At 47.9% G+C, this 20,196-nt stretch overlaps 2 protein-coding genes across 10 annotated transcripts in view; one reads left to right on the top strand and one right to left on the bottom strand.

Annotated features, from left to right (window-relative positions):
• Positions 1-15,219, top strand: part of Map3k3 (mitogen-activated protein kinase kinase kinase 3) — an 83,118-nt gene extending 67,899 nt beyond the window's left edge. For 3 of the 6 annotated variants that reach the window (XM_008846597.3, XM_029570157.1, XM_029570154.1), the window contains 10 exons: positions 823-956; positions 5,845-5,918; positions 8,178-8,245; positions 8,461-8,553; positions 9,145-9,333; positions 10,052-10,200; positions 10,825-10,956; positions 11,418-11,547; positions 11,905-12,082; positions 13,731-14,949. In XM_008846597.3, the coding sequence (XP_008844819.1) occupies positions 823-956; positions 5,845-5,918; positions 8,178-8,245; positions 8,461-8,553; positions 9,145-9,333; positions 10,052-10,200; positions 10,825-10,956; positions 11,418-11,547; positions 11,905-12,082; positions 13,731-13,959 (1,376 nt within the window). In that variant the 3' untranslated portion in view covers positions 13,960-14,949. Of the gene's footprint in view, positions 1-822; positions 957-5,844; positions 5,919-8,177; positions 8,246-8,460; positions 8,554-9,144; positions 9,334-10,051; positions 10,201-10,824; positions 10,957-11,417; positions 11,548-11,904; positions 12,083-13,730 lie in introns of all 6 variants that reach the window. The other 3 variants (XM_029570155.1, XM_008846599.2, XM_029570158.1) reach the window with 3 other exon arrangements.
• A 2,937-nt stretch (positions 15,220-18,156) lies between these two features.
• Positions 18,157-20,196, bottom strand: part of Limd2 (LIM domain containing 2) — a 2,950-nt gene continuing 910 nt past the window's right edge. For all 4 annotated transcript variants that reach the window (XM_017801508.2, XM_017801509.2, XM_017801507.2 and 1 more), the window contains exons 2-5: positions 19,460-19,553; positions 19,272-19,316; positions 19,046-19,185; positions 18,157-18,961 (exon numbers count right to left, since the gene is read on the bottom strand). In XM_017801508.2, coding sequence (XP_017656997.1) covers positions 18,802-18,961; positions 19,046-19,185; positions 19,272-19,316; positions 19,460-19,501 — 387 coding nt within the window. In that variant the 5' untranslated portion in view covers positions 19,502-19,553 and the 3' untranslated portion in view covers positions 18,157-18,801. The remainder of the gene's footprint in view (positions 18,962-19,045; positions 19,186-19,271; positions 19,317-19,459; positions 19,554-20,196) is intronic.

The raw sequence follows: 20,196 nt of genomic DNA, 5'->3' as shown, positions 1-20,196 counted from the left end.
TCTGAAGTGTCGGGCATCTGCTAGAGGTCTTAGAACACAGCTCCCAATTATATGGAGCAATGACTGAATTGATCATTTTCCTAGGTTCTTCCTTGGATAGGAGGAAGTAGCATTGGTGCTCTAAAGGAAGAAAAAGATGTGACATCAAGAGAAATGACATTATGAATAATACCTTGCAAGAACGTTTTTTAAGTTATTGTATATATACATAGTAACATGCCACAGCATGTTTTTGGAGGTCAGGGGATAACTGGTAGGAATCAGTTCTCTCCTTCTGTCACATGGGTCCCAGGGAGTGAACTGAGGTTGTTAGGCTTAGCAGCAAACACCCTTATCATTGGAGCCACCTCACTGGCCCTAAGAACTTTTTTTTTTCCCTTTGGTCTTTTTGAGACAGGGTTTCCCTGTAGCTCCAGCTGCCCGGAACTCACTCTGTAGACCAGGCTGGCCTCGAACTCACAAAGGACCGGCCTGCTTCTGCCTCCCGAGTGTTGGGATTAAAGGCTTGTGCCACCACGCCCAGCCCTAAGAATATTTTTAAAGCTGATCTGACTGCCTATTTATGTTATAGTTCATTCTAATTTCACATCTTGTGTGAAGGTTCCCAGTCATATACACTGCTCCTGCTTCACCTCTGGAATTTCTTTCTTATTAGGAAGGGACTTTGCTTCATGCAGCTGGAGCATGCTGGACTTTGGTGGCATGACTCCATCTGAGTTCCATCCCTGACCTCTAGGGCCTAGTACCTTGAACTGGCCCTTTGTCTACTCCTTTTGTGCCACATGTCCAGGCTGTTATTAAATGCCTTGTTTCTGTTTTTAGGCTCCCAGAACCCTGGCCGAAGTTCTCCTCCCCCTGGTTATGTACCTGAGCGGCAACAGCACATTGCCCGGCAGGGATCCTATACCAGCATCAACAGTGAGGGGGAGTTCATCCCAGAGACCAGTGAGCAGTGTGTGAGTATGGGGAGGTGAGGGATCCATGGTGCACCCACGACATGTGCCAGACCAAGATTGTGACTAGGGGTTTGTAGTGATCACATTACAGACCTGACAGATTAATCCTCATCCCATAGTTCTTTTGTAAACTAACCCTCTTCCAGTATGGGTTTGTTAGGGGCCAAGTGCCAATTCCTTTCAAAGATAAGATCTAAACTTTCTGGCCTCATTGGTATTAGGTGAGCATTTAATAGTATCTCTCGGGGCTGGAGAGATGGCTCAGTGGTTAAGAATACTGGCTGTTCTTTCAGAAGACCCGGGTTCGAATCCCAGCACCCACATGGCAGCTAACAAGTGTCTGTAACTCCAGTTCCAGGGGATCTGACAGCCTCTTCTGACCTCCTCAGGCATTGTACAACATGGGTGCACTTACCTATATGCAAGCAATACATGCATGCACATAAAATAAAAATAATAAGCTGGGCATGGTGGCACACGCCTTTAATCCAAGCAGGAGGCAGAGGCAGGCGGATCTCTGTGAGTTCAAGGCCAGCCTGGTCTACACAGTAAGTTCCAGGACAGCTGGGGCTATAGGGAGACCCTGTCTCAAAAAGACCAAAAAATAAAATAAAATAAAAATAAATAAAATATTAAAATAAAAATAGTATCTCTCTGGGGCCTCTCACTAGTTCCCTTGTAAACACCACTGTGTTTCACTGTACTGTTTGTGTACTTCTTTTTTTTTTAATTTTTTATTATTTTATGTGTATGCATGTATTGCCTGCATGTAGGTAAGTACACCTGTGTCATGCAATGCCCACAGAGGACAGAAGAGGCTGTTGGATCCCCTGGAACTGGAGTTACAGACAGTTGTTAGCGGCCATGTGGGTGCTGGGATTTGAACCCGGGTCTTCTGGAAGAATAGTCAGTGTTCTTAACTGCTGAGCCATCTCTCCAGTCCTAAAATAAACCCTTTTTTAAAAAAAAAAACTAGCCAGTAGAAGAGCCAATGTTATCACTTGTGGGTTTTATAGAAAACCGATTCCTGTAACTTTTCACTGTGTAAACTATATAGGCTGTGAGAAGCCCTTTATACTCTTCCCCCTTTTGTATTCCTACCTTCCAGATGACTTCATGGTTAGAGCAGTAACCTGGACGGCCTTCAGCTGTACATTTCGTTCTTGGACATTTTACTGGCCATCCTGACCTTTTATCAAACCTAGCACTTTGGACAGCCATTGTCCTGGGCATCTTGGTCCTATATCCTAGTCACTTCGTACTTTTATTTACCTGTCTGCTCAGCCCTAAAGGCATGGGAAGATTTAACTCAGTGAGGTCAAACTAATTAATTAAATTATTTACTTATTTACTATTTATTTATTTGTTTGTTTATTTATTTATTTATGATTTTCTTGAGAATGGGTCTTCCGATGTTGCTTTAGGCTGCCTGGAACTTATGATCCTTCTGCTTCAGCCTCCCAGTGCTGGGATTATATGCATAAGCCATAACACCTGAAAAAAAAATCATACTTTTGGGAAGAGGCCAAAGAAGGTGGTGGCTAGGTACTACTGAGGTCCTCCCTGAACAGCAAACATCACTTATACAGAATTGCTCCTGGGTAACCATCCATTCAAGATAAATCCACTTCACAGGACCCAACATAGGCAGATTTGTAGTGGGACTTTCTTGAAAAGAAAAGCTTTCAGGAAATCAAATTCAGGCCATAATTGCATATTTTTTGATTTTTTTTTGAATGAACAAATCATGATTCATGTTAATTAGCTTTAATTTTCTGACAGGAATTATGCTAGCACAATGTCACTTCCTTCACTTTTCCTCTTTGACTTTTGCAGCATTCTCACAGGTCATATTTTACAAAAGCATCCACAGAACTCAACAAACTTTCTCCAGTATCTCTCTTGAAACTTTTGATATTCTTCCTCCATCATCAAACCTCTTGTGTTGTTACACTTATCTATTTTTCTGTTAGCTGGTTTAACATTGCCTAATCTGCACATCATAAATTAGAAGCAATTCTTTGCCACGTTAGTTTCATCCATGATGTGAAATTTTGGGTCCTTAGCAAGATTTGCAGTTTTACTTTGTAATTAATTTGCCTTCGTTGGCAGATTTTAAAAAAATAGTATGTAACAATATGATCTCAAACATCTGAAATTATGGATGAGGATGGAGCCTAGTGTTAATGGGAAAAGATGTGACATAGAGACTACATGAAATTTTGTTAGTGAAATTTCCTAATTCTCTTTTTTAAAGATTGTTTTTTAAGTTTCAATTTTTAAAAAAATTTAGGTGCAGCCAGGCGTGGTGGCGCACGCCTTTAATCCCAGCACTTGGGAGGCAGAGGCAGGCGGATCTCTATGAGTTCAAGGCCAGCTTGGTCCACATAGTGAGTTCCAGGACAGCTGGGGCTACAGGGAGACCCTGTCTCAAAAAGACCAAAAAACAAAAACAAAAAACTGTAGGTGTATATGTTTATGTCTGTTTGAGTATATGTCACTTGTGTGAGGCCCATGGAAGCTGGAAGAGAGCATTGGATCCCTGGAGCTGGAGTTCAAGGCAGTTGTGAGCTGCCCTACACAGATGCTAGAATCTGAACTTAGGGCCTCTGGGAGAGCAGGAAGCACTCTTAACCACTGAGCCATCTCTCCAGCCTCTTATTTTATTATTATTATTATTTTTTTATTTTTTTTTTTTGTCTTTTTGAGGCAGGGTCTCCCTGTAGCCCCAGCTGTCCTGGAACTCACTATGTAGACCAGGCTGGCCTTGAACTCAGAGACCCGCCTGCCTCTGCCTCCCCAGTGCTGGGACTAAAGGCGTGTGCCACCACACCCCGCCTATTTTATTATTTTTAATTGTGGGTCTTTGTGTAGGTTTGTGCACGTGTGTACTTGTGCCCACAGAGGCCAGAAATATCAGATCCCCCGGACCTGGAGTTACAGTAAGTTAGTTGTGAGCGGCCTGATGTGTATGCTGAGAACTGAACAAGAGACCTCTTCTTTTCATAATTAAAAACTTTTTTTTGTTTGTTTTGTTTGTTTGTTTGTTTGTTTTTTGTTTTTGAGACAGGGTCTCCCTGTAGCCCCAGCTGGCCTGAAACTCGCTATGTAGACCAGACTGGCCTTGAACTCAGAGATCGCCTGCCTCTGCCTCCCAAGTGCTGGGACTAAAGGCGTGTGCCACCACGCCTGGCTGTAATTTAAAACATTTTTAAAAAAATATTTTCACCAGGCATGGTGGCGCATGTCTTTAATCCCAGCACTCAGGAGGCAGAGGCAGGGGGATCGTTGTGAGTTCAAGGCCAGCCTGGTCTACATAGTGAGTTCAGGTCAGCTGGGACTACGGTGAGACCCTTTCTCAAAAAGAAAAAAATTTTTTTGTATTTATTTATTATTTTTATTTTATGTGCATGCATGTATTGCCTACCTGCAGGTAAGTGCACCCATGTTGTGCAATGCCTGCAGAAGACAGAAGAAGCTGTTGGATCCCATGGAACTGGAGTTATGGACAGTTGTTAGCTGCCATGTGGGTGCTGGGATTCGAACCTGTGTCTTCTGCAAGAACAATCAGTGTTCTTAACTGCTGAGCCATCTCTCCAGCCCCAATTAAAAACATTTTAGAATTTTTATTTCTTTATGTGTATGAGTGTTTTTCCTGATGTATGTAAGTGCACCTGTGTCATGCAGTGCCCACAGAGACCAGAAGAAAACATTTGATTCCCTGGAACTAGAATTATGGACAGTAGTTAGGTGGCCTGTGGGGCTGGAACTGAGCCCAAGTCCTTTGCAAGTGCAGCCAGTACTCTTATCTGCTGAGCTGTCTCTCCAGCCCCTTTCAACTTTATACTTTGCTTCCCTATATGTTTAACTTTGGAGTTGAGATGATGAATGCAGTTGGTCTTCTGTGTCCATAGATTCCAACTCTATAGATTCAAATAATTGTGGATGGAAATATTCAAACAAAAAAATTATTTCTGTACTAAACAGATATAGACTGTTCTTTGTAGTTTAACTATTTCCATAGCATTTACATTATATATTATTATTATAAGTAATAGAGATTATGTAAAGTGGACAGGTGGATGTGTGTGGGTTACGTGCAAATACTTTATTATTTTACATAAGAGACTGGAGTATGGGTGGATTTTGGTTATCTGCAGGACTCCTGGAACTATCCCCCATGGTTATGGAGTGACAAATGTATTCTGATGTGGAATGTTGCACTCCTATCCTTACTACCACCCTGTTAGAAAAAAACAAAGTGGATATACATTTAGGAGATTTGTTGGGGTGCAGTTCTATTCTGAAACCTCTTTGTTACTACATTTGACTATAGGCTGGAGAAATATTTTAATTTACATATATACCGATTAGTTCTGCTTTAGAACCAGAAACTAGGAATTTGATTTTCTGGCACCAACTGTGTACTAACTAGCTAGTTTTATGGGTTTAGATATGACTCCTAACCTTTCTTGGCCTTGAGTGTTCATCTGTGAAATGAAGTAATACTTGGCTTTATAAATTATGGAGTATAAACAGAAGTATTAAGATCCACTGGAAACCTTTGCAGGGAAGTACCATCTCAGGCACCAGGCACCAATGTTGATGAGCCAAGGAAATGCCAACAAGAGAAGCTGCAACTTTGCTGTGCTGGCAGAACCCCTTGGAATGCCAGGCAAACATTTTTCTCCCTCCTAGAAACTTACCTTTCAAACTAAGGGAAAGAATAGTACTTTATAACCATTCTTGCATTACATGGGGAGAAAAAGGCACTTGCGTATTTTGACAAAAAGGACCATGTACTGGCTCTGTCTGTTTCATAAAGCCTAGGTCAGCTGGCTGGGCATTGGGCTGGAACTGTGGTTTTATTATGTGGTTTGCATTACAGATGCTGGATCCCCTGAGCAGTGCTGAAAATTCTTTGTCAGGAAGCTGTCAATCCTTGGACAGGTCAGCAGACAGGTATGGAGCTGTGGGAGGTTTGGGGGTTAATGAGTAGGCATATTTGGAATGATTCTAGTAGAGTTGGCTAGTCTATATCTGATATAGTCCAGGGCCAGGATTCAACACTATGCTTCTAGAGAAGCTCTCAGTTTCTCAGATACTCTGGAATGTTTTGGTTGCATGATAAACGTACTAGCTAATAAAACCACTTGTTCATTAAGTGTTTCCTATGTCCTCAGTGCTTTGTGTGCTTTGACTTCACACATACATGTACTCCTTTCTTACCTCATCACTGTGATTTGGATTGAGATACACCTGCTTTTTCAAGTTTGGAGGAAAAACTGAATTCTTACCTATGGATTTACTTTCATATTTTTTTCTCCAAATATTTCTGGTGGAATAAGAAATTAGGATATGAAAATTAGAATATGCAGATTTCTTGCCGGGCATGGTGGCGCATGCCTTTAATCCCAGCAGAGGCAGACGAATCTCTGTGAGTTCAAGGCCAGCCTGGTCTACATAGTGAGTTCCAGAATAGCTGGGGCTACAGGGAGACCCTGTCTCAAAAAGACAAAAAAACAGAAAAAAAGAATATGCAGATTTCCTAACTTAACCATTACCTGCTTGATGCAGACTGCTGTTTTCACACTCCTGGAAGAAATCAGTGTTGTTCTTTATATACAAAATGAGTGCAGTTGACCCAGTGGTGGCAAGGTGTTGTGTTGTTGTGTTTTGTTCTGCTTTGCCTTGTGTATTTTCAGACAAGTTCTCACTAGATAGCTTAGGCTGGTCAAGAACTCACATTTGTCCTGTCTCACCTTCCTGTGTGCCATACCTGGTTTGGTAAGGGTATTGGAGCGGGCCTTAGCCTCTATGTCTAACCTCTGGCTGGATTTAGGAATAGAGTTGGGGCTAGGAAGCAAGGGCAGGTTTCTTCCCTCCTTTCTTCCTCTGTCCTCTCCTCTGTTCCCCTCCCGCCCTTCTCAATTGTTTATGTACTGATGTGATTACACACTATTAAGCACTGTCTTCCTCTAGATGTCATAGAATACATTCATAGTTGTTAGTTCCAATATATAGCTTTCTTTGGGGCTTGCTCTCCAGTCAGGAAACATAAAAGGCACAAGTAAAATTGGCAGGAGGTGCTACCACAGGCCAAGATCTCATCCAAGACAGGTACTGACTCTAGCTTGGGACTATTACCTAAACTTTGAGGTGTCAAGGGAAGATAGTGTTCTAGTTGTTGGAAAGTATGGGGCAGCTACCCCCCAGCTTAATCGCTGTCTTCAGAGTTTCTGACTTGTGACCCCCTAAAAAGGTACTTGAATGGCTAGGGAGGTGGCTTGATCAATAAAGTGCTTGTCTTGGAAGCATGTGGACCTGAGTTCAATCCCTCAGAACCCAAGTGACAAAGCTGAGTGCAGCATTGCACATCTGTAATCCTAGCACTGGGGAGGTGGAAACAGGAGGAAAGTAATTGAAGAAGACACAAGTTATCAACCTCTGACCTTTACATTCAACATGTACACGTGTTCACCTACATTTCACTCACACACACACACACACGTGGTATTTGCATGTCAAAGTCCATTTAGCTTCAAGTAGATATTGGGAAAGATAGCTAAGTTCACTCACTTCCCTCTTAGTTCCTCAGTTTCCCCATTTCTGCACTGAGATGGTAGTCTAAAGCAGGCTGCCTGGTATAGAAACAAACAGATTAGAGGCAAATACTTGGTCTTGAGTTTGCCTCTGTTGCTTCCTAGCTATGTCCTTAGGCACATAAATAAGAACATTTATACTTAACCTGTAGACTATCTGTGAAAACTAGTAATAGCACAACAGGTGATCAGTGACATCAGCAATTATATTATTTTTGTCATATTTCCTGCCTCATAGAGTTGTGAGGATGAAATGAGAAATGGATCACTCTGTAAAATAAGAAAGCAGCATTCTATGAACTGCAATGTTGTTATGACTGCCTGGGCCAAGATTTTTTTTGCAGCTCTTCACCTGCTATATAGATGAGGAAAAGAGCCAAGAATAGAAAGGGGAAAACAGCAAGGTGGAGTTCAGTAGAATAGTAAGATTTATCACTCCTGTTTGGGCCTCATGCTAGTAAAGGGAGGGTGGAAAGCACAAGGCTTGAGGAAGAGCTGCTTTCCTCCATGTCTTCCTCTCATTACTGAACATGCAGGAGACAGCAGGGGAGACTACCTAGATGTTCTGCCTTCTGCCCTCTGGTTACTAGAAGTCTATTTTGTTTTTTGTTTTTTCTAGCCCGTCTTTCCGGAAATCGCATATGTCCCGAGCCCAAAGCTTTCCAGACAATAGACAAGAATACTCAGGTGAGTTCCATAGATCCTAGGTTGGCCCTGCAGGGGAGTAGGGAAGAGTGCCTGGTTGGGAACACAGGTGGCTCTGAATTGGAAAGCCAGAACTGTGTGATAATTCTCTTGGGACTCTTGGGATTGCTACTCTTAAGGTCTCAAAGACCTAGAAGCTTAAATGGCATATTCATATTGACCTACCTAAAAGCTAGTAACTTTCATGCATTATTCAGATCGGGAGACCCAGCTCTATGAAAAAGGGGTCAAAGGCGGAACCTATCCCCGGCGCTACCACGTGTCTGTGCATCACAAAGACTATAATGATGGTGAGTGCACCTCCACACTGCCCCCCATTGGCTGGCTGGAGGAAGGACAACTCTTTGCAGGGAAAAGAAAAAGCTATCACAAAAGGGGGGGTTAGGGATTGAGGGAACCAGGTGCTCTAGGCTCTGCTTTTCTCCTTTTTCCTGGGGAAGTTGTACCCTAGACTTGAGGGAAAAGAGACAAGCAACTAATTATAGAGAGTGGATGATACTGATAGATCAAGATGTTGCCACTGGGAACTCCTTCCTTCGAGTATATGTGTTCCAGAGTGCCCCCTCTCTAATGCCATCTTCTGCAGTAGCAGCAGATGGACTGAAGCTGTGGCAGAGAGATTAGGAGTAGATGCCAAACAGAATGGACTTGAACTGTGGGTTGCCCCTGTGTTGGGTCTGAGGATCAGTCTGAGCCTTCCCTGTGTCCAGAGCTCCCTGAACCAGGCTACTTCCTAATTTATCTTAGGGAACTGGGACACTCACCTTTCTGGGATGAGTCAGATGGGAGGGCAAATGAGATGTACTTGAATTTCTGGTTTGCACATTTGGGTTTGTGGCTGGGGCCCTGACTTGTTCTATCTGACCCCTGCATCCTTTCAGGCAGAAGAACATTTCCTCGAATACGGCGACATCAAGGCAACTTATTCACTCTGGTGCCCTCTAGCCGCTCCTTGAGCACAAATGGCGAGAACATGGGCCTAGCTGGGCAATACCTGGACCCTCGGCGCCTACGGAGTGCAGACAGCGAGAATGCCCTCTCTGTGCAGGAGAGGAATGTGCCAACCAAGTGTGAGGACTGTCCCTGGCTCTAGGCTCTGCTTTTCTCCTTAGAAGCTACCAGTGCTAAGACAAGCTTCAGGGGCAAGAGATCAGTTGTGTCATTGTGATGCCTTGGATCGATGGTAGGCTGCTCTGGTCCTGTCCTCCTGACTCTGGGAGAGCCTTGAAGGGAGCAACATACGCTAAAATGTAGGCCTGACTCTACAGCTGTGTGACAAGCCATTTCTTCTCTCTAGTCTTTAGTTTGTTCATGTTTAAAGGCACACCCTCATTCCCTGCCATATTTGGATATTTAGGAGCAATCTAGGCATGCCTAGTGCATGCCGGTAATCTCAGTACTCAGTAAGCTGAAGCAGGAAGATTAAAAGTTTGAGGCCAGCTTGAGTTATGTAGTGAGTTCAAGGCCAGTCTATGCTATGCTATACTGAGACCTTATCTCAAAAACATAATGAACAAACAAACATATTTTGAAGCTTTGAAAGTAGAGTTGTTTGATGAATACAAAAGAACATTTTACCAGTCCTTTGCTTCTCAGAACCCTGTCCTTCATGTCCTATTGACCTAGGGCTTGGGCCTGCTCCAGATGGGGTGGAGATGCTATTCTGAGAGAGGGTACTGAGTATAAGGGAGTCTAGGCAAGGGGTCCTGTGATTGCCTGTAGAATTCAGGAGGGGTCTCATAAAGAAAGTTCATGATGTAACATTCTTTTTTGCTATTTCTCCCATAGCTCCCAGTGCTCCCATCAATTGGCGCCGGGGGAAGCTCCTGGGTCAGGGTGCCTTTGGCAGGGTCTACTTGTGCTATGACGTGGATACGGGACGTGAACTTGCTTCCAAGCAGGTTCAGTTTGACCCGGATAGTCCTGAGACCAGCAAGGTAATTCTTCCCCATGCTGACTGCCTGTTCTCTCCTTCCAAACAGAATGCCTGTCTTATTGCAGAGCATTTGCTTGAAGTACCACAGGTTGTCTCCCTATAATGCTTCCTCCCAAGCTCCCTCACTGTCCATCCTAGCTCTGGATGTGGGGTGAAGGGACAATGGCCCATGGAGCAGCTAGGGGAAGGATTGCACCCATGCCAAAGTCACTGACAGCCCAAACTGAGATGTGATGACCAATTACCCAAAGGGCATTCTGCAGCCATCCCCTACACAGAGCCTTGGCCCAGGAAGAAGCTATGGGATTCACCCACTTGGTCCTTTAGGAGGAAGAGTCATGTGGTCTACAACTCAGTTTGAGTGGACAAATAACAGTAGTTACCTTAATTAAGCTTCTGTAGCCCCTCCCTCCTTCCTGTTTGCCTTCTTCTAGGCCAGGAGTGCTGCTGCATCCCAAGGGCAGCCCAGCATTGTGGCCCATGGCCAGACATTGAGAATCCTCTGTTTTCCAACAGAAGTTCCCAAGGCAGACCCCAGTGAAGTACAAACTAGGGCAAGCTAAGCTGATCTCAGGTGGGCAGACCTGGGGCCCTGAGTGCCAGGTTACCACTGATCCCTCCCTAGGAGGTGAGTGCTCTGGAGTGTGAGATACAGTTGCTGAAGAACTTGCAACATGAGCGCATTGTACAGTACTACGGTTGTCTACGGGACCGTGCTGAGAAGATCCTGACCATCTTCATGGAGTATATGCCAGGGGTATGTGCCCTTTGGATGCATGCAAAGTTCATACAAAAGGGCTTGATCTAGGCCTAGAGCTGTGGGGGTGGATCACCCTTGACCTGGGTCAGATCCTATAAGGCTCCAGGAAACCAGGTAAAGTGATGGCAGGACTTGAAGTTAAGAGGGCCCTGCCTGTGACTGCAGAGAATATGTGAGATGAGAAATATTGCAGATTCGATCTAATTTGAGGGCTATGAGGGCTGGTCTAAGTCCAGTAAGCACAACTTTACCTGGAGCAGAGAAGCTCCCTCTGGGTAAGGACTGTTTCATACTATTCTCTAAGCTGTCTACCAGCTCATCGCAAAAATGACTCATACAGGCAAGTGAAACTCCAATGAATCACTGCTTTGCTATGGTGCTGGGGCTGGAAAAAGCCTTGTCCCCTCCCACAACCAGCCCTTGAGGGGACTCTCTCTTGATTCCTTGTGGCTGGCTAGGGATCTGTCAAAGACCAACTGAAGGCCTATGGAGCTCTGACAGAGAGTGTGACCCGCAAGTATACCCGGCAGATCCTGGAGGGCATGTCATACCTGCATAGCAACATGATTGTGCATCGGGACATCAAGGGTGAGTAGGGGGTCAAGCTGGGGTGGAGTCATCAAGACCTAGGTTCAAGGCTACCAATTAGTAGCTTAACCATTCTCACCTTTCTGAAATATGGGACCCCAGCCATTTCCTCAATTGGAGATTGATGTGAAAATTGGTTGAAAAATGGGGAAAAATACCCCAAAGTACAAATGTTGGGGTAGTTCTTTCTGTACTGTAGTTCCAAAGCCTCCTTTCACTGTCCTATCTGCAGTGTGCAGCTCATATCTTAAATCAGTGGTGACTCTGGCCTTCCCACCAGTTCTCAGTCACTTGGAAGGGGAGAGAGTAGAAAATCTAAGAGGATCCAAAGTGTACCTCTGTCCTTTGATGCCTTAGGAGCCAATATCCTCCGAGACTCAGCTGGGAATGTGAAGCTTGGGGATTTTGGGGCCAGCAAACGCCTACAGACCATCTGCATGTCGGGGACAGGCATGCGCTCTGTCACTGGCACACCCTACTGGATGAGCCCTGAAGTCATCAGCGGTGAGGGCTACGGAAGGAAGGCAGATGTATGGTGAGCACTGGTGCCAGGAACCTATCTCCCTGCCTGAGCTGAAGGGTCTCTTAAGATAGTTACAGATGACCTTGGGAACTTTACAGTTTGGCAAAGAGGGCTGAGGACTCACTTTTATTTTTTAATTTTTTAAAAAATTTATTTTTTGTGTATGAGTATATTATCTGTATATAAGTACACAGTGTTGTGCAGTGTCCAGAGGTCAGAAGAAGGTGTCAGATCCCCTGGAACTGCAATTATGGATGGTTGTTAGCTGCCATGTGGGTGCTGGGAACCGAATGTGAGTCTTCTGCAAGAGCAGCCAGTGTTCTTAACTGTCAAGCCACCTCTCCAATCCCAGGACTCGCCTCTTGCTGGCTGGTGCATCCAGAGCCCAGACTCCACATAGGTGTGAGGGGTGGTGGTGCGTTGTAGTACTGTGTATGACAAATGGAATGAATTTTTATCCCAAATAACCCGTTATTACTGGGGGCTTAGGCCATGTGTGTATGTGTGTGGCCTCATGTTTGCTGAACCTCTTTAAGAAGCAGGTTTGTGGCTGGGAGGATGGTTCCGGGTAAGAACATTTGCTTTGCAAGCATGAGGACCTGAGTTCAAATACCCAGCTCCCTCATAAAATCCTAGGCATGGCTGCGCATGCCTGCAATCCCACATTGCAAGGCAGAGACAGGTGGATCCTGAGAGCTTGCTAGTCAGTCAGTCTAACCAAAGCAGTGAGCTTTTATTTCAATGAGGCAGTAAGGTGGAGAGCCATATAGAAGACAACCAGCGTCCTGCTCTGGCCCCTACATGTGCACATATGGGTGCACTCAAGTGCATGCAACACAAACACACACACACATACACATGAACTCTCCTTGGAAAGTTAATGTGGGTAGTCCCCCAAAGATGTCTAAATCCTAATTGTCAAAACCTATATGGCAGCAGGGCCTTTGTAACTATGACTAAAGACTTTGAGATGGAAATGTTATCCTGAATTATCTAGGGTCTGGGTAATAATGGGTCGTTTGAAAGAAAGGCAGGTCAGAGTAGGTAGTGGGAGGATTTGGCTATGGAGGTACAGCTTAGACTAAGCCATTCAAAGATGGAGAGACCAAAAGTCAAGAAACACAGGCAGGGCTGGGGAAAGCTATTGGCTCAATAGTATTACAAGCACAAGGCCCTGGGTTTAGTCTCTAGCTTGAGAGAGACAGAGACAGGAAGAAATGCAGCTAGCCTCTAGAAGCTGGAAAAGCAAGGAAATAGGAACTATTTGACCAACAGGAAACTAATACAGGTAACCTTGAAATCTATCAGTACTCTTTCCCAATCTCAGTAAGTACCCAGGTAACAGCCAGGAATGGTAGCACATGCCTGTAATCCTAACAGTGTAGAGGCTGAGGGCAAGGGATTACTAATTCCAGGACAGCCTTCCCCACTTCACCAAAAAAAAAGTACTCAGGTGAGTGGTGGTGTGTAAGTTGATGAGGGTCACGTGGTCCAAGGATTGAATGTGCTTCAAAGTCTTTGCTGGCTTTGGGGATACAAGGGGTGTGTCAACCTCAGCTTGGCTCATTTGCACCTGATCTGAGGATACCTCCTTCCACCACAGCGGGTATTGCAGCTGTGAGCCTGAAGCTAGCTAAGAGGTGATGGCTCTCTCTTTTAGGAGCCTGGGATGCACTGTGGTGGAGATGCTGACAGAGAAACCACCATGGGCAGAATATGAAGCTATGGCTGCCATTTTCAAGATTGCTACCCAGCCCACCAATCCTCAGCTGCCTTCTCACATCTCTGAACATGGCAGGGACTTCCTGAGGCGTATTTTTGTGGAGGCTCGTCAGAGGCCTTCAGCTGAGGAGCTGCTCACACACCACTTTGCACAGCTCGTGTACTGAGCTCTCAAGGCCACCTGCTGAGCAGGCAAGGAGCTGTTGTCTGGCTCAGTGAAGTTGCTGCTGCTTCCAGGCAAGGCTGTGGACAGGGGAGTTGCAGTCCAGCCAGTGTTTGTGCCCTTTCTGCCACTGGGGCTCAAAACCAGGATGGAATGGCTGTAGCCTCAAGACTGGGAGCCCCCAGCCTGTCAGACCCAAGAGTTGCAGCATCTAAAGCTCAGTGTGGAGGGAAAGGGGTTGAGAACAGTATACAAGGCAGCCGTGGGCCTTGCCCTCAGATGTGCCCTAATACTGCAGTCAGCACTGAAGCCCAGAGGGACGGGGGCACAGGACTGACTCAAGGGGATGAATAGTGTTATTTGATTCAGAGTGTTATTTTGTTTTTCCTCTCAGTGTCTGGAGACCACCATGGTGTCTCTGGGCTGGTTGAGCCCACTCAAGCCTGAGGTAAAGCCCAGTATCCTCCAACCAACAGAAGGTAGAGGCCTTGGCTCTCCTCATCTAGAAGCCCCCAGGTGTGCTTTCCAGTCCTTATCCTTTACCAAAGATGAATGAAGCAAATGTCATGCTGCCTTATTCTGGGAAGGAGCCTCTCTCCACCCCCCAACAGGGGCCTGATATACAGAACTGCCTCCACTGAGGGGAAGACCCAGTGTTGTCAATGCAATTATCTGTTTTACAAGTTGGAGTCACTCTTATACTGTTCCCAGTTTCTAAACTGGAGACTGCCCTCTGGGCTCTGAGGACCCATGTGGGCTTGAGCATTGGGCTGGAATGGAAAGAGCTGATGGGATGGCCTCTGCTTCTGGCCTAGCATCTGTACCCCCACTGGAGCAGAGAGGAAGATGGGCAACATAATAAGGGTACCTGGCTCTGGCCCCATTTGGGCAGTTCAGGAGAGCCCAAGACATTGTCTCAGGCTGTCTTGAGTTGAAATCCTGTTAGGCCTGAGCCCACTCCCGTCTGGTAGAGAGTAGTCATGTGCTGCCACCATCCATGTCCAAAAACACCAGCTCTGTTCTTTAGCCTGTCTTGCCCAGTTCTGTGTTCTCAGCCTCATTCCCCTCTTGCTCCTCCCCTGGGGGAGGATGCCAACAGGTTGGGGAAACAGTATCTCCAAGCAGCTTAAGAGTTGGCTGTATTTACCTCAGCCTGGGCGCTGGTCCTTTCTTCCGGCCCCTCCCCTCCCCTTCAAAATGTGCCTATTGCTAGAGCTCCTCCCTTCCAACTCCCAGTTTCCTTGGGAGTTGCCATTAAAGGAAAAACAAAAACAAACAAAAAGCCAGTGCCCAGGGATGGGTGTCTCCAGGGAGCTGGGGATTAGTGCCAGGCAGCTCACTGCCAGCCATGCTCACTTCCCATGGGCACAGAACAAGCCAAAGCCTTCGTTGTATGTTGACGATGCACTTTTATGAATGTAGTTTCTATCGCTGTTTTTAGCCTTTTCACATCATGTAATGTGAGGCCTTGTACTTGTTAATTTATATCTCAGATCCATATTTGATGGTTTTTTATATATATCAATGCTAGACTGTTACCAGTGATGGACTCCTGAAGAGAGAACAGAAATTGAAAGCAGCTGGTTTTGCAGGTATGCGTGTTGCACGGTGCCAATTGGGTCTGGGCCTCTGTTCCATCCCTTTTCCTTCAGGGGCTTGTCAGCCCACCCTCTCACTGCTCCAAGGCCAGTGAGCACAAAATCCTAGTTCCACTTCGGCCTTTGCCCAGGGTAGGGACAGGCCCCTCTTTTCGACCAAAGCTGCCAAAAGGCAGCTCGGCCTCTCCATGACCCCATCCTGACGGCTGCAGCATTCTACCTAGCCTACCCCAACCACATCCCCAGTCCCCATGCCTCAAGAGGAAACAGAGCTTGGTGAACTGACAAGATGTCAGATGAGACGACTCTGCTTGTCCCAGGTTCAAGCTCTCACAGAGCCTTACCTCTGGGGTCTTACTTCACAGGGAATGTTTTTTAAATGAATTTAAAAGTAAGCCAACAAACTACTCCAAAGGGGAAAAAACAAAAGACCCTGGGTTTTTGTGCCAAAATCTGTGGACATCCTGGCTCAGCATCCTCAGGACCAAGCTGTTTAATTTAATTTATTATTATTTTTTTTTTACTAACAAATCCAAATGAAAAGTTATGGGGCTCTAGGGATGGCCTAGGCCCAAACTGCTCTAAAGGGCAGTTTCCTAGCAGCTTGCTGTGGGAAGAGGCCATGCATCATTCCTTAGGCCAACCCCACATGGAAGGGCCAGGCCTGGGTCAGATTCCGAGCTGCCACCCTCCTGCCCCTCCCACCCACCCAGCCCTGTATCTGTGTCTGTGGATTGTGCAGAAGAACCTGCAGCCATAGTTATTTGACTATATCTTGACCGAGGGCTTGCAGTGCAAAGCCAGGCCAGTGTCATGCATTACTTACAATAAAAGGGATCATTTATATCAGAGGGGTCCTGTGGCCATGCTTTGAGGTTGAGGGTGGAAATGTGTTCTTGGGAGGGGCTGGGTACAGTGCCTAGCAACAAGCTGGGACCCTTTAAATAGATTACCGAAATAGGGATCCTGGCCGATTAAAGGTGGCACACACCTTTAAACCCAGCACTCGGGAGGCAGAGGGAGGCAAATCTCTGTGAGTTCAAGGCCAGCCTGGTCCACATAGTGAGTTCCAGGACAGCTGGGGCTACAGGGAGACCCTGTCGCAAAAAGACCAAAAAAAAAAAAAAAAAATAGGGATCCTGGTATGACTTGGCTGGGTACCGCTGTTAGCCTAGGTGGTCCCTCTTTAGTCATCCTACTGCTCCAGAGGCAACACTGTTAGCCTTCAGAACAAATGAATGGCTGGATTCCTGGAACCTTTCAGAGCATCCAGTATGGTCTTCCTTGTCCAGAGGCTGAGGCAGCCTATCTGTCCCACTTGCCACTGTTGCTTAACTGCAGCAAGAGACTAACTTCACCCCAGAGACCTCTAGTATAGACTTGGGTCTTCCCTGAGGTTCTGAGTAGTTCTGCTCCAAGGGCCCCAGGCTTTGAGTGTTCTCCCAGCTTACTGAGTGCCCACTAAAGGAGCAATGCACAGTGATTCATCTGCCAGCAGGACTAGAGGCCCAATTCCCTGGGAGTCTTTGCCTCTTGCTCACCCATTCATATCCCATAGGAGTCTGTAGAAATCAGGGCAACACAGCTCAGACTTTCACACAAAGGCTGTGGTCCTCCACACTTTCCTTGTTTCTCTACTGTTAACTGTCATTCCTCAGTGTGCATGGGCTCTCAGGGGAGCAAAGTCTGTCCCTGGATGACCTGGAACAGTGGCTGTGATTTCCCTACTTCCCCAGAAGAGGCTCAGGGAAGATGACAGCAATAAGAGGGAAAGGCCGTAATCTCTAAAACCTTTGACAGCATTTGCTGGGTCTGTGAATTCCCACCATTCCTTGCAAATGTCCAGGGCTGAGGGCTAGAAGGAAACTGGACAGCTGGGATCAACTAGCAGAAAGCCTGTCAACAAGAACTTGGCCAAAGGCTGAAGAGTTCTGTTTTGCACTCTACTGAAGCTCAGTGAGGTAAAGTCTCCTTCAAAGAACTGCAGTGTGGATGTGAGGCCTTGGGTCTAGGGTTGTCTTCAACCACCCAAAGCTGAAGGACAGAGTGGGTTTCTAGTTATAGAACTATTCTGGGTTTGACAGCATAACACCCTGACTTGACAAGAGCACTCCATTTTTTTTCTTTTGGTGTTTTTTTGGGGGGGGGTTCTTTTTGAGACAGGGTCTCCCTGCAGCTCCAGCTGTCCTGGAACTATGTAGACCAGGCTGGCCTTGAACTCACAGAGATCTGCCTGCCTCTGCCTCCTGAGTGCTGGGATTAAAGGTGTGCACCACCATGCCCGGCTCTTTTGGTATTTTTTGAGACAGGGTCTCCCTGTAATGCCACCTGGCCTGGCATTTGCTATAAGACCAGGCTGACCTTGAACTCACAGAGATCCTCTTGCCTCTGCCTTCTGAGTGCTGGGATTACAGGCCTGCACTTCCATGCCTAACTTAGAACACCCCATATTTTCAAGCTGGCTAGTATTTCTGATGACCATCACCCACCCTCTTCAAGGCCAGGAGTATTAAGGGTCGCCTGCCCCCCTTTCCCATCTCTGGTGCATCTGCAGCCTTACTACCACAGAGCCCCCCATCAGGCCACATAATAAAGAGTCAAGATCTGTTTAAACATGTTTAAAACAGGGTTGATCACAACAGAACAGCAAAACAATGAAGAGAGGAGAATGGCTGCTGCCGACCCCATCAGCAGATGAGGCTCTAGCCTGGCAAGAGCTTTAGCTTTGTGGTGCAAGGGGCTCAAAATCCAAGGCTGCAGGCCCTGTCTTGTCACTTCCCCACCCCCACCAGCACAGTGGCATCTATGAGGCCCAGCAGGTGGTACTCTCCCTCTTCCAGTCTCTGTGGCTCAGGACCAGGCTAAGGGTGGAGGTAGATGGAGAGACATGGGGGACACACAGGCCCAGGTGGCAGTGAGGGAGCTTGGGACCCTGAGGAGGGCATGCTGACTCCTGGCTGGAGAAAAGGCACCTAGATATGGAAGCTGGGCTTGTGGGCCTCCCAGGGGGCCATGGGATGAGGTGGGGTTGGCTGAAGGAAAACAGGGTGCTGAGCAAACCCCAATCCTGGTTCTCAAATCCCCACCGTCGAAGGGAGAAGGAATCCTGGAGCAGAGCTGCATGTCTGAAACCTGCCTGAGAGGCTTCATCCTTCCCCACCCCTTCCCTCTACAAGCCCAGCTCTAGAACTCCTTCCCACTGGCCAGCTCTAGGCCCTGTGCGGAGGGAGTGGACAGATAGAGGGACCTCAGGACGTCTTGGTGCCCGAGTCCACCTCCTTGTGGGCCCAGAGCTCTTTGTGCTGTTTACGGCCAAAGCCTTCATCGTAGTTGCCTTTGCTCTTAAACAGCTGTTGGAAGTGGGGTTTGCAGTAAAATTCACCGTGCAGTGCCGCGTAGCTGCCCAGGCTGCGGAAGCAGAACAGCTGGGTCAGTCTGGGTCAGAACTGGAAGGCAGGGTAGGGCGGGCAGGTGGGCAAGGCAGGGGCGCACCTGAGCTTGGTGTGGCAGTGCTTGCAACAGAAACAAGAGTTGTGGAAAATGAGCTTGTCTGCCACCAGCCGCTCCATGGGGTACACGGTCTTCTGGCAGGCTGCGCAGGTCTCCTTCACCTGAGCCCGCAGGCTGAAGGACTATGGGACGAGGGTAGGTACACTCAGCAACAGGCCGCACCAGCACCCACCCTTTCCTCCACTCCCGACCACGGCTGGGGCCCTACCTTGGAGCGCTGCACTGTGCTGCTCCCACCGCTGCTTTTGGCTTCCTGAGAGAGATGGGCAGTTAGGGCAGGGGCAGCTCTCAGGTGGCTCAGCCCAGATCTCAGAAGCACTCAAGAGATGGTAAAGGATGCCAGGCAAACAAGCTGCTCCTCTGCCCTCTACCCCTCCCACCTGGCTGGTAACCTACATGAGAGGGGGCGGCCTGGGCGGCTCCTGCAGCCTGGAACATGGCTCGTTGGAAGTGCTGGAGGCCCGGGTGGCGACGCGGAGCCGACTGGGTTCTGCAAGGGGAAGTCAGTCAGTGGGGCCCCACGAGCCCTCCTCCAGCCTGCAGGATGGGGGTGTTTACAGGCAGGGGGTTGGGGGGCCGCGGTTGGGACTTTCCCTAAGTCATTTCCTGTTGCTCTGGGTATTGCCACTTCCGCCCTTCTCCCACCCTCCCCCCTTGTCTGCCCGCCCCTCATGCAGCTCCCTAAGGGGCAGGAGGTCCCAGAGTGGAACCATGTGTGGGGATAGAACAAAGTTGGCGGGAGCGGCCGGGGGATCTACGGTGCCTGCGTGTGCCTCCCGCAGGAGGGGACCCCGCCTGGGATGAGGGGAGGTCTGGAGAGGCCGGGACCCGGCACCGCCTGGCGAGAACACGCAGCCCCGGCCCGACCTGCGCGCCTCTGCGCCGCGCCAGGGCCCCGACGTCCAGCCCCTGGACAGCGCTCGTCCCGGCCTTCCGCCCCGCCGGGCTGAGACACCGCCCGCGCCCCGCTCCTCCGCCTCGGAACCCCAGGCCTTGAACCCACTTCCCCCGCAGGACCGACACGCGAGCCTTGGGGTCCCGGCGAGAACGACGCGCGGAACCGACGGGCGGCGCCGGCCCGCGCCCCCCCACCGCACGCGCCGCCGCGGCCCTCCCCCCCGGCCGCCGTGGGT

The sequence above is a fragment of the Nannospalax galili genome, unplaced genomic scaffold (assembly GCF_000622305.1).
Source record: "Nannospalax galili isolate Female #2095 unplaced genomic scaffold, S.galili_v1.0 scaffold1023, whole genome shotgun sequence".
Classification (NCBI taxonomy): Eukaryota; Metazoa; Chordata; class Mammalia; order Rodentia; family Spalacidae; genus Nannospalax; species Nannospalax galili.
Note: the sequence above shows the minus strand (reverse complement) of the source record. Positions and strands in the feature narration are given on the sequence as shown.